General features: G+C 42.8%; 1 protein-coding gene across 2 annotated transcripts in view; it reads left to right on the top strand.

Moving 5' to 3' along the window:
- ALPK2 (alpha kinase 2) overlaps positions 1-12,155 on the top strand; it is a 137,494-nt gene that overhangs the window by 46,603 nt on the left and 78,736 nt on the right. For both annotated transcript variants that reach the window (XM_032293601.1, XM_032293602.1), the window contains one exon: positions 1,615-3,349. In XM_032293601.1, coding sequence (XP_032149492.1) covers positions 1,615-3,349 — 1,735 coding nt within the window. The remainder of the gene's footprint in view (positions 1-1,614; positions 3,350-12,155) is intronic.

Here is a 12,155-nt window from a genome sequence, read left to right as displayed (position 1 = left end):
TTTGTATGTATTTCACACAAAGAACAGTCAATAAAAATCTAAGTATTACCTCTCAGACCAAGCCAGACCCTCAGCCCCTGCCTTCTAAAAATACTTCTGGGCTGGCTGATGCATAGAGTGAGGTCAGCAATATTACAATTACAATGAGGTCTAATGAGGTTAATAAGGGTGCAACATACAATACGTAGGTAACGTGTTTTTATTGGGGTTGCGGTATCTGGAGAAGAGTTCCAATGGGAAAGGACCCAGCCAAGCTCGTCCGGCTGCGGGCTCCATGTAGCTCTGATCAACAATGGGAGGAGCCACAGGAGCACTGTCCGTCCTGAACCGAGAGAGCAGGCTTGGTCCGATCCAGGGTTCTGTTCAACCCCTGCTGGGACAAAGCGGAAAACTTGCCTTGATCTATGTGAGTCAGAATGCCATGTGGACATGGGTTGCCAGCCAGTGGGGCTCACAGGCTGTGGTTTAGACTTTTAGTCACATTAAATTAAAAAGGAAACAGCACTGTCCTTCATATACATAATCCTATCATGGTATTATCTTTATGGCCTCTGGCAAGAATCACATCCTTTTAGCAGACTCTTCAAAAGATTTGAGGGCTCTCTGTGCTATTCCACCACATGAAGAATTAATATTTTGCATATTTGTGTACAATGTCTCACTCTAGAAAAAGAATGCTTTTTCAAATTCTCATTACATAAAAATGACGTAAAGGTCAAGAAGAAGAAATCAGAATATAAAACATTTTCCCTACTCATCTAAGTAATTCTCAGCATTTCCTTTTTCTTTTTTTTTTTTAAGGGAAAAGAAGTTTATTAAGAAAGTAAAGGAAGAAAAGAATGGCTGCTCCATAGGCGGGGCAACCCTCTGGGGTTGCTCTTTTTTTTTTTTTTTTTTTTGAGATGGAGTTTTGCTCTTTTTGCCTAGGCTGGAGTGCAATGGCGCAATCTCAGCTCACTGCAACCTCTGCCTCCCAGGTTCAAGCGATTCTCTTGCTTTAGCCTCCCGAGTAGCTGGGATTATAGGCGTGTACCACCATGCCCGGCTAATTTTATATATTTAGTAGAAATGGGGTGTCTTCATGTTGGTCAGGCTGGTCTCAAACTCCCGACCTTAGGTGATCCACCTGCCTTGGCCTCCCAAAGTGCTGGGATTATAGGCGTGAGCCACCACACGCCCGGCCAGGTTGCTCATTTTTATGGTTATTTCTTGATGATATGCTAAACATGGGGTAAATTATTCATGAGTTTTCCAAAAAAGGGGTGGGCAATTCTTGGAACTGAGGGTTTCTCCCCCTCTTAGACCATATAAAGTAATTTCCTCTCATTGCCATGGCATTTGTAAACTGTCATGACGCAATCCTCAGCAATTTCCATTTGAGGCAGTGTTATGGAGTTTCAAGGGAGGATGCTGAGCTGACTAGGATTCTCAGCACTAGGACACTGGAGCCCAGAGATCAGTTGCTTTCGGCCACAAACTCTTTTCCAGGAAGGTCACAGATCTCCTTGAACATGCAGTAAAATTACAGTCATTTTCTCTGTGTGCCTTGGTGTGAAAATGTTGGCATGCATGTGTAAATGTGGCAAACTTATCTGTATATTCTCTTCATCCTAGCTGTACCAGAAATGATGCTGCTGTCTATCAAATCTCGGCTAAAAACTCTTTTGGAATGATCTGCTGTTCTGCTTCTGTTGAGGTTGAGTGCTCGTCAGAGAACCCACAACTGTCTCCTAACCTGGAAGATGACAGGGAAACGGGTTGGAAACATGAAACAGGGACATATGAAGAAGAAAGTGCAAACCAGATTGATGAGAAGGAACATCCTTATAAGGAAGAAGAAAGCACCTCCCCGGGAACTCCCAGGTCAGCTGACTCCTCCCCCTCCAAATCCCACCATTCACACTCCCTCCAGTCATTGGCCAATCTTGACATTAGTGTGTCTGGCTCTGAAAATCCCTTGGGTGTTAAAGGAACAAGTCAAACTGGAGAGGCTTATGATTCAGGTAACACAGAAGAAATTGCAGATGGGTTGCTTTTTCTTAATTCAAGCCATATTTACGAAAAACAAGACGGATGCTGCCCTAAGACAATGCATTCCACAGCATCAAAGTTCACAGATGGTGGCCTGAACAAGGATGGTCCTCAGGATGAAAGCTTACACTCTAGTCAGCAAAATCCCAAAGTGCAGAAATACATTAGCCTCAGCCTCCCACTGTCTGAGGCAGCTGCGCACATTTACCCAGGTGACAGTGCCCTGGTCAACAAACAACCCAGCCCACAGGTTTCCAGTGAAGACTCTGACAGTGACTATGAACTTTGCCCAGAGATAACCCTAACCTACACCGAGGAGTTTTCAGATGATGACTTGGAGTATCTGGAATGTTCCGATGTTATGACGGATTACTCTAATGCAGTTTGGCAAAGGAACCTGCTGGGGACTGAGCATGTTTTTTTATTAGAAAGCGATGACGAAGAGATGGAATTCAGTGAACATTGCCTGGGTGGGTGTGAGCATTTCCTCAGTGGAATGGGTTGTGGGCCTCGGGTGTCGGGTGACGCTGGGCCTATGGTTGCCACTGCTGGCTTCTGTGGTCATCACTCACAACCCCAAGAAGTTGGGGTGAGGAGTGGCAGAGCCTCCACACACGGTCCCTCATCCCCACAAACAGGGATGACTCTCACTTTGGGACCTTACCAGGATGGGACGTCTTCAGTGACAGAGCTGGGGAGATATAAACTCCCTACTGCTCATGAGACTGCTGAAAATGATTATCCGGGAATTCAGGGAGAAACCAGAGACAGCCACCAAGCAAGAGAAGAATTCGCCAGTGACAATCTGCTCAACATGGATGAATCCATAAGAGAGGCAGAGATGAAGCCCTTGTCTGGTGAGTTGCAAAACTCAGGGATGAGCCAGTGTTGGGAGACTGGAGCTGAGAAGAGAGTGGGGGAAAAAGACTTATGGAGCAAGAGGGGTTCACAGAAACCTGCCAGGGGAAGGCGGCTGGGAATGAAGGAAAATCCCAAGAAGCCGAATGCCAACCTGAGAGAAAGTACAACAGAAGGTACCCTTCGTCTCTGCTATGCCGAGGAATCTGCTAAGCACCCACTAACCCAGAGTGATAAAAGAGAGACTTCTCATGCCACAGCAGCAGTGACGGATTGGAATTCCCATGCTGATGCAGGAGAATGTGCTATTTCAACCCAGGCAGAGCAAGAAGCAAAAACCCTTCAAGCTTCAACAGACTCACTCTCCAAAGAACGGAACACGAACTGCAAAGGGGAAGGAATGCACATTAATACTCTATTTGAAATAAGCCAGGTTCCAGACTGGAGAGATCATCTGCAGGTAAGATTTTTCCTTTAAAGAAATTACGAGATAAAAAGAACGTGTGTGTGTGTGTGTGTGTGTGTCTTTACTTCACATTCATGATTGCTGTACCATAATGTAAATCAAAATAAGTCTCCCAACACCCTCAGGGTACTTGTGCATGACAGCTGCTGCTGCTAGGAAGGAAATCTGGTTTTGAAAAAAGACCCAGATAAACCCTAAGCCATCCTAATTATAGCAAAAGACTGATAGAAGTAAGAGGCACTAATGGGACTCTGGACAGCTGGAAAAAGAAATCTGATATTTTGTCTGCTGCATATGTTTTACGAGGCAATTACACTATTCAGAAAGTTTCTCAAGTAAATGTTTTGGGTGTAGCCTTTAAGGGAAAAAAATTGTTTTTAATCATTTGCAGGGGGTACTTTGAAAATGATAGATCTTGGCTTTAGTCAGAATTTGTAGTATGAAAGGCTTCACTGAAAGACTCGTAGAATTCACTTTTTTTGTGACGCTGGGGAAGGCAGGCAGAGTAGCTTTTGCTACACTGGTGGGGTGCTTTTGATTGGACGTTTGTCTTACTTTGTTTAAAACGGAGTATAAAAGAGGCTAAAAAAAAAGCTGCCAAGAAATAAATTTGTTTCCCTTATTACTGATTTGGGAGTATAAACAGATGAAATTCAATTTATGGGAATAATCAATGCACAAAAGATGTTGTGCTTGATACATAACTTACATTTTTAATGATATTTTCAGTTTAAAGGGTCCCAAATGAGCTTTGGACTGACACTGTAGTATTGGCAAGATTTCAGTTTTGTAAATAAATACCTAAGAAAGGTTATTTGTCAATTATTTTTACTATACTCTGTATTCCCCTTTTCCCCAACTTTGTAGTAGAAACCTAGCATTGTTTTTATAGAAGAATAGATATACTCCAAAGAAAATAACATATTCCCAATGCAAAGTGACTTAACTGTGAAAATATTAAAAAGTTGATACATGAATTTCTAAAGACCTAGTCATAAAAAAGCCAGTATAAACATCTCCAGATTTTGGGTAACTGCTGACTGAGCAAACTGTTCTGTTGTGCCGGCCAAAGTGGTCAGGTGAAAGCCACGTGTATACTTTACCTTTCACAGGAGAGCCAGGTTCTCCTACCCAGTTATTTAACACACATGCCACTTAGCAGCTCACACACCAATGACCACAGTTTCATGCCCACGATAAGCTTGTGGAGGTGCTTTGGCCATATATTAATACAAAATAAAGTGACAATGTTCATTTTTTCATGTTGATAAATGTGGCATTTCTTTTTCCATTTGCAAAATGCTCTTCCTTGCTCAGCTGAGTGCTTTTTTGCAGCCGTTTGTCCACTCAGAGTGTGTTCCATTGGACAAATCACATTTATGATGAAAGGTAGGAGAAGGTGATAAAATAGCTCAAAAGGAGTAAAGTGGAAGGGGAGGGGGCTATTTATTGACGGTATCAATTTTAGACCAACCGCTGAGAGACAATTTCTATCTCATTCATCTGCCCAAAATTTCAAAGAGCTGGAGGCAAGAGCCTGCTTCATTATCCTCAGCTTGTGCCCTAAACTGAATTCTGAGATGGAGAGCCCTGGCTCCCTTGTTGACTAGCAAGGCAGTCAAGTAAAATGGGCCGTTTCTGGGGACCCAGGTCATCTGTCTTCTGCACCCTATGGAAAGTCTCATGGAGCTCTTTGCCTTATACACTCACACACACATTCATCAGTATACCCTGCATCAGGTATCAGCTCAAGGTCCGACCTGTGCTCTGTGGTGTGACTAAGACAATTAGCTCGGAGCCGTGAGCATCGTTGTTCAGAAAGCAAACTGAAGAGCCTGCCTTTTACGCAGGTGGTAAGACCATTTCTCACTTTGCAGTGATCAGTAGGAGAGCTGACCCCTCTCTCAAGAGACAACCAGAAATGTGAGTGGAAGCTGTACATTGCAGAGCAGTTCTGTGCAGCCTGAAGTTAGAACTAGGATCTTTCTATCAGTGTTGTTTATTTTTCTTTGATTTAACCAGGAAAATGTTGCCACGGGGACTGGCATATGTGAGATTCTTTTACGCATGCAAAAAGTTTCTATTTAGTTGTAGGAGATACCTATATTTTCTACACACATATACAAGGTAGCCAAATTTACAGCAAATGACTCACTATCATCATAGATGTGACACAGAAGCATTGGGGGTCATTGGGAACTAAATTCAACTGTTTTAAAGAATAATACTGTTCACAAAAAGATAGGTGAATCTCTCATAACAAATTCAAAAGACATTTTAAATATTTATTCTCAGACATTTGAGGCTTGTGGGGAGCTAAAAATTTGAAATGGTTAAAAATCCTGGGCTGGGGATTATAGTAATACATTTGCCCACTTTTTTTTTTTTTTTTTTTTTTTTGGTAAGGGGATGGAGTCTAGCCCCGTCCCTAGGCTGGAGTGCAATGGCGTGATCTCAGCTTACTGCAACCCCCGCCTCCTGGGTTCAAGCGATTCTCCTGCCTCAGCCTCCCGAGTAGATGAGATTAGAGGCACGCGATGCCACCACGCCTGGCTAATTTTGTGTATCTTTAGCAGAGACGGGGTTTCACCATGTTGGCCAAGCTGGTCTTGAACTCCTGACTTCAGGTAATCTACCCACCTCAGCCTCTGAAAATATTGGGATTACAGGCGTGAGCCACCACGCCTGGCCAAATTTGCCCACTCCTGAGTCTTATCTGATTCACTTACCTTTAGGTGCCTTCAGTAGTTTACCTCCTAGTATTTTCTCTTTGTCTGCATACCGTTTTCAGCATGCTGAGAAAAACTCCATCTCGCTAATGTTCTAAGAACAAGGCCATAGTGTAGACTGTCTCCTGCCTAAATGTACATCTCCAGGTGTATTCCCTTCCTGTCTCACTTTCTGTCTTTTACAATGCAAGGCCATCTTACTGTGATTTGTCCTGAAATAGTACCTATCCAGGCTAATATTGGAAAGCCCCCAGTTTCTCTACATTTATGGAAGATTATAAAGTTAATCCCAGCTTGGGAGTGGAAAACAGAGAGGGTACCCCAGGCTAACTTGAACCATCTTCAAGAGTCACACCGCCAACTCTTTCACCTTGGTTTTGAGCTCACTTTCCCAGTCCAGCTCAGAGGCAAGGCCTGACAGTCTGCCCATCTTAAGTTTCTCAGCAGCCACACTGGGGTAAGATCATCTTCACTCTTAAATCAGAAGTGCTGTGTCTTTACTCTTGCACAGCTGCCCAGCTTCACCCCAGAGGGAGTTATATTTCTGTTTGGGGTCATGGGATCGCAAGTGTACAGTAAGGAAATGCGTTCTTGGGCTCTGGTAGTTAAGAATCTTTCTGATCCAGAATCAGCACTAAGCACAGAATTGAGCTCCACGATGGAAGGGAATTTGTTCAGTATATTTTGTTTGCTGATGTATCCTAGGTCCCTAGAGTACTCCTTCCATGTAATAGGCAATCAATTATAGACTGGATAAGTAGCCATACAATACTAGAGTAAATGCCAAGTATAGTTAGGTGTGATTCTAATGACCATGGTGTCTACCACTTTATGGCCTTTATTTTCCTGAGTACATTCTTTGGTTGCCTTCACATAAAAGATGCTGAGGCCAACTCTCTGCTAATAGGACATGCTTCCTATTGGTTACTCTTCTGGCCCTGGGAATGGGTTAGTTTGTTCTAAACCAGCAGTCCCCAAACTTTTTGGCACCAGAGACTCATTTTGTGGAAGACAATTTTTCCATAGCCAGAAGAGGGCAGGGATGGCTTCAGGATGAAACTGTTCCACCTCAGATCATCAGGCATTAGATTCTCATAAGGAGCGTGCAACCTAGGTCCCTCACATGCACCATTCACAACAGGGTTTGTGCCCTGCTGCTCACCTGCTGCTGTGTGGCCCAGCTCCTAATAGTCTGCAGACCAGTACTGGTTCATGGCATGGGGTTGGGGACCCCTGTTCTGAACCATCTAAATCTTACATTTGGGTTCCCTTGTGAATGCTGGTGATTTACATACAACTTTGCTTTATTGGTGCTTCATGATCTCTGAAAAATTGCTAATTAGATTCAGGAAGCTCTTACCATATTCACCTAGCACTCAGGACTTTCTATCTTTTGGGGTACAAGCTGGTTTCCTCACCTGGAAAATGTGTAGTGGATGGTCCATCTTCCTTTCTGAAATCCCTTTGTCCACCTTGTTTCTAGCTCAGCCTACCTGCTGCTTCAAGACTGAGATCCTGCAAGATGCTTTGAGTTGCTTTACTCACCCCTAACTGCAATTCCTCCTTTCAGAGCAACCCATGACATTCTCATCCTCGTTCTTTGTAATCTTCACTTTCTTGGGACAAAAGTTTTATAGAAGATAAAAATGGCAACACACCTCAAGATAAAAGTGTCAGTAGAGTTCCAATTAAAATACTGCATTCCTGGCTAGGTGTGGGGGCTCATACCTGTAATCCCAACACTTTGGGAGGCCAAGGCAGTTGGACTGCTTGAGCCCAGGAGTTCCAGACCAGCCTGGGCAACATAGCAAGACCCCATCTCTTAAAAATATATATATATATTATATATATATATATACATATATATATAATATCTATCATCTATCTATCTATCTATCTATATAAAATACTGCATTCCCTTAATGCTCAATTTAGAATTAAACATAAAGGACCAGAATACACTAAGTATAATGTTTCTAAGAGAATTCATTAGCAGATCTATACCATTTACAAATGGTTTTATTACATTTTTTTTAACTGAAATGTTTACTGAGATAATTGCAGTTCACATGCAGTTGCAAGAAATAATACAGAGAGATGGCAGTGCACTTTGCCCAGGTTCCCCCAATGGTGACATTTTACAAAACAATTGTATAATGTCATAACCAGGATATTGACATCGATACAATCTGCTGATCTAATTTGGATTTCCCCAGTTGTACTTGTGCTTGTACTATGTGTGTATTAAGATCTACAGACATTTATCGCCTATGTAGGTTCCTGTATCCACTACCAGAGTCAAAATATGGAACAATTCCATTACCACAAAGATCCCTTGTGTTACCCTTAATAACCATATACACCTCCTTCCTCCTCCCCCTTCTGTAGCCCCTGGCAACCACTACTTTGTCCTGCAATTCTAAACTTTTGTCATTTCAAACATGTTACATAAATGGAATCATATGGTATATAAGTTTTTGAGATTTTTTTTTTGAAATTTAGCATAATTCCCCGAGATTCATTCAACTTGTGTGTATCAAAAGTTTATTCCTTCTTATTGCTGATTAGTATTCCAGGCAGTTTGCTTAGTCTTTCACTGGTTGAAGCACATTTGGGCTGATTCCAGATTTTTCTCTTATGGCTAAAACATTTATGTGCAGACTTTTGTGTGAAGATAAGTCTTCGGTTCTATGGGACCAATGGCCAGGACTGTCATTGCTGGGTCATATAGGGGTTGCATATTTAGTTTGTAATGAAACTGTCTAACTGTTTTCCAGAGAGGCTGCACCTTTCTACGTTCCTATCAGCTATGTATGAGGGCCCAGTTTCTCAACATCCTCACCAGCATTTAGTGTTGTCATTTTTTTTTTTTTTTTTGAGGTGGAGTTTCACTCGTTGCGCTGGCTGGAGTACAATGCCGTGATCTTGGCTCACTGCAAACCCCGCTCCTGGGTTCAAGCAATTCTCCCGCCTCAGACTCCTGAGTAGCTGGGATTACAGACATGAGCCACCGTGCCTGGCTAATTTTTGTATCTTTTAGTAGACACAGGGTTTCTCTATGTTGGTCAGGCTGGTCTCGAACTCCCGACCTCAGGTGATCCACCTGCCTCAGCCTCCCAAAGTGCTGGGATTACAGGCGTGAGCCACTGTACCTAGCTGGTGTTGTCATTTTTTTTTATTCCAGACTTTCTGATATGTGTGTGGTGATATCCCATTGTGGTTTTTAATTCACATTTCCCTAATAGTTACTAATTTTGAACATTTTAAAATGTGTTTATTTGCCAATTGTATATTTTCTTTGGTGAAATGTCTGTTAAATCCATTTCCTAACTGGATTGTTATTTTATGGTTGAATTTTGAGACTTCTATATACATTCTAGAGAGTAGTCCTTTGTTGGTTTATAGATATTTTCTCCTTGTCTGTAGTATGTCTTTTTATCTTCTTTACATGGCCTCTCGTAAAGCAAAAACTTTTCATTCTAATGAAATGATGAGGTCTAATGATCAGTTTTTCTTTTTAAGGATTTTACTTTTGGCGTCAAGTCTAAAACCTCTTTGCCTTTTCCTACATCCTGAAGATTTTCTTTCTGCTGTGGTCTTTATCTAGGTTTTATTGTTTTATGCTTTAGGTTTGAAGCCTATGATCCATTTTAAGTTGATTTTTGTAGAACGTATGAGGTTTAGGTTAAGGTTCTTTTTTTTTTCCTGTGGATGTTCAATTTTTCTAGCATCATTTATTGACAAGGCTTTGTACCTATGTTTAAAAAGAGAACTTAGCATAGTGCCAGGCACCCAGTAAGTTCTCAAGGAAGATGTAAGTGTTTTCCAAGTGCAGTGGCTCATGCCTGTAATCCTAACACTTTGGGAAGCTGAGGTGGGTGAATCACTTAAGCCGGGAGTTCAAGACCATCCTGGCTAACATGGTGAAACCCTATCCCTACTAAAAATACAAAAATTAGCCGGGCATGGCAGTACTTGCCTGTAATCCCAGCTATTCAGGAGGTAGGAGAATCATGTGAACTGAGGAGGTGGAGGTTGCAGTGAGCTGAGATCATACCACTGTACTCTAGCCTAAAGAGAGAGAAAGAAAAGAAAGGAAGGAAGGAAAAGAAGGAAAAGGAAAGGGGGGAAGGAAGGATGGAAAAGAAGGAAAGTCAAGGTCTCATCTCCTCTTTGAGGTCAGGGGAAAGCTTATGGTCACTTCCTCCCAGGGATTTTTCCAGTGGCCAGGAGAACATCAGCCTCACAGCCAGGAGCTGGGAGTATAACCAGGAAAGAGGTGCCCCCATGAACCTGTGGGACTGAACAGATGATCAGACCCAGTTGAACTAAAGGTTGAAGAAACCAATGGTGTTTTGGCTTCTGAGAGGCATTTAGTTAATCAATAGGACTATTATGTGCTATTTGGAAAGAACGAGCAAGTCTAGATGTATCATCTTTCCTGGATTTGCCCACAATCTGAGGATTGACTGATTTAAACAGAAAGCGGGGGGTGATAGAGACCTAGAGAAAGAGACCTTGATGTTCAAGTCCAACAGTTCCTAATAGATGATCTATGTATTCACGCCTTGAGAGTTCATGCCTTCGAAGGTGGCAAACTGCCGCCATAGCCCACTAATTCCCAGTTGTGTTTTAAGTAACAGCAGAACATTGACTTCTTCTATGCCAAGCAGATTTGAGCTGATGTGGTGTGAAACTTCATGTTAATCTAAGTTCAGGCTAGTTGGTAGGCAGGCGGTGCAGGCAGAGAGTCTGCGGCAGCCTGAAAATCTGCATGGCCACCCAGGAACAGGTAGACACATCACAGGGCTCTGGTAAATGGTTTTAGGGCATAGAAAAATATAAGCAGTGGATCTAAACCATCTTGTAATACAGTGCTCCCAGCTAAGAACAACCTGAGATCTTGAGTTCATTTACATACTAAGTTGTATTCTCCCAAAACAACAACTATTAAAACAACGACTCCAGAGGGCTGATAAGCCAGATCTCAGCTGATGATGGGAAGGCTGAAGTTTCTAATCGCTCATCTCTTACAGCGTGTCCAGCATGCCTCTTGTCAGTACCATTCCTTAGCTGACCCAGGGAGGAACACAAACATTTGCTTTCTTTTTAATCACAAAGCCTGCTGTGCCACTTCTGCCAAATACCATTAACTGTCCTGGACCTGCAGTTTAATATCCTGGCTCACTGCAGTTATTATCCTTGGTCAGGGTTAAATAATCAAGAAAGAGTCATTAGTACCTGCAGTTTTGCAATTTGTAGTGTGGTCCCCGGGCCAGCTGGGTAGAAATGCAGGCGCAGAAGCCCTGTTCCAGTCCTAATGAATCAGAATCTGCATTCTCAGCCAGATTCCTGGGAGATTCACACTTACATGGAAGTTCCAATAGTCCTGGTCTACAGAGCATAGGATCCTTCTCAGATTAGAAAATACCCCAAAGCCATGCCCTCAACCCTAGCTCTGCGTGGAATCACCTGGGAGCTTTAGAACAGTCAGCTGCCTGGGTTCTGCCCTTAGAGATTCTGATGTGATTTGGTCTGCAGTGTGGGCATCGGAAGCGCTAAAAGCTGCCAAGTGATAATCTATACTTCCAAGGTTGGGAACCTTAGCTGAGCTGCAGAACCATGTGGAAACTTTCTTTTCCCCTAAGACAGGGTCTCTGTCACCCAGGCTGAAGTGCAGTGGTCCAATTATTGCTTACTGTAGCTTGGACCTCAGGTGATCCTCCCATCTCAGGCTCACGAGTAGCTGAGACTACAGGCACGCACCACAACACCTGGCTTATTTTTCTATTTTTAATAGAGATGGGGTTTTGTCATATTGGCCAGGTTGGTCTCAAACTCCTGGGCCCAAGCTATATTCTTGCCTTGGCCTCCCAAAGTGCTGGGATTATAGGCGTGAGCCACTGTGCCTGGCTTGTTACTTCTAAATAGAGCTGTCCCTTGGTATCTGTAGGGGATTGGTTCCAGGATTCCCCTCAGATACCAAAATCTGAGGATGCTCAAGTCCCTGATATAAAATGGCATAGTATTTGCAAATAACTTGTACACATCCTCCTGTACACTTATACACA

This window comes from Sapajus apella, unplaced genomic scaffold (genome assembly GCF_009761245.1).
Source record: "Sapajus apella isolate SASKATOON/1434 unplaced genomic scaffold, GSC_monkey_1.0 scaffold30, whole genome shotgun sequence".
Lineage (NCBI taxonomy): Eukaryota > Metazoa > Chordata > Mammalia > Primates > Cebidae > Sapajus > Sapajus apella.
This window is presented reverse-complemented; position numbering and strand designations above follow the sequence as displayed.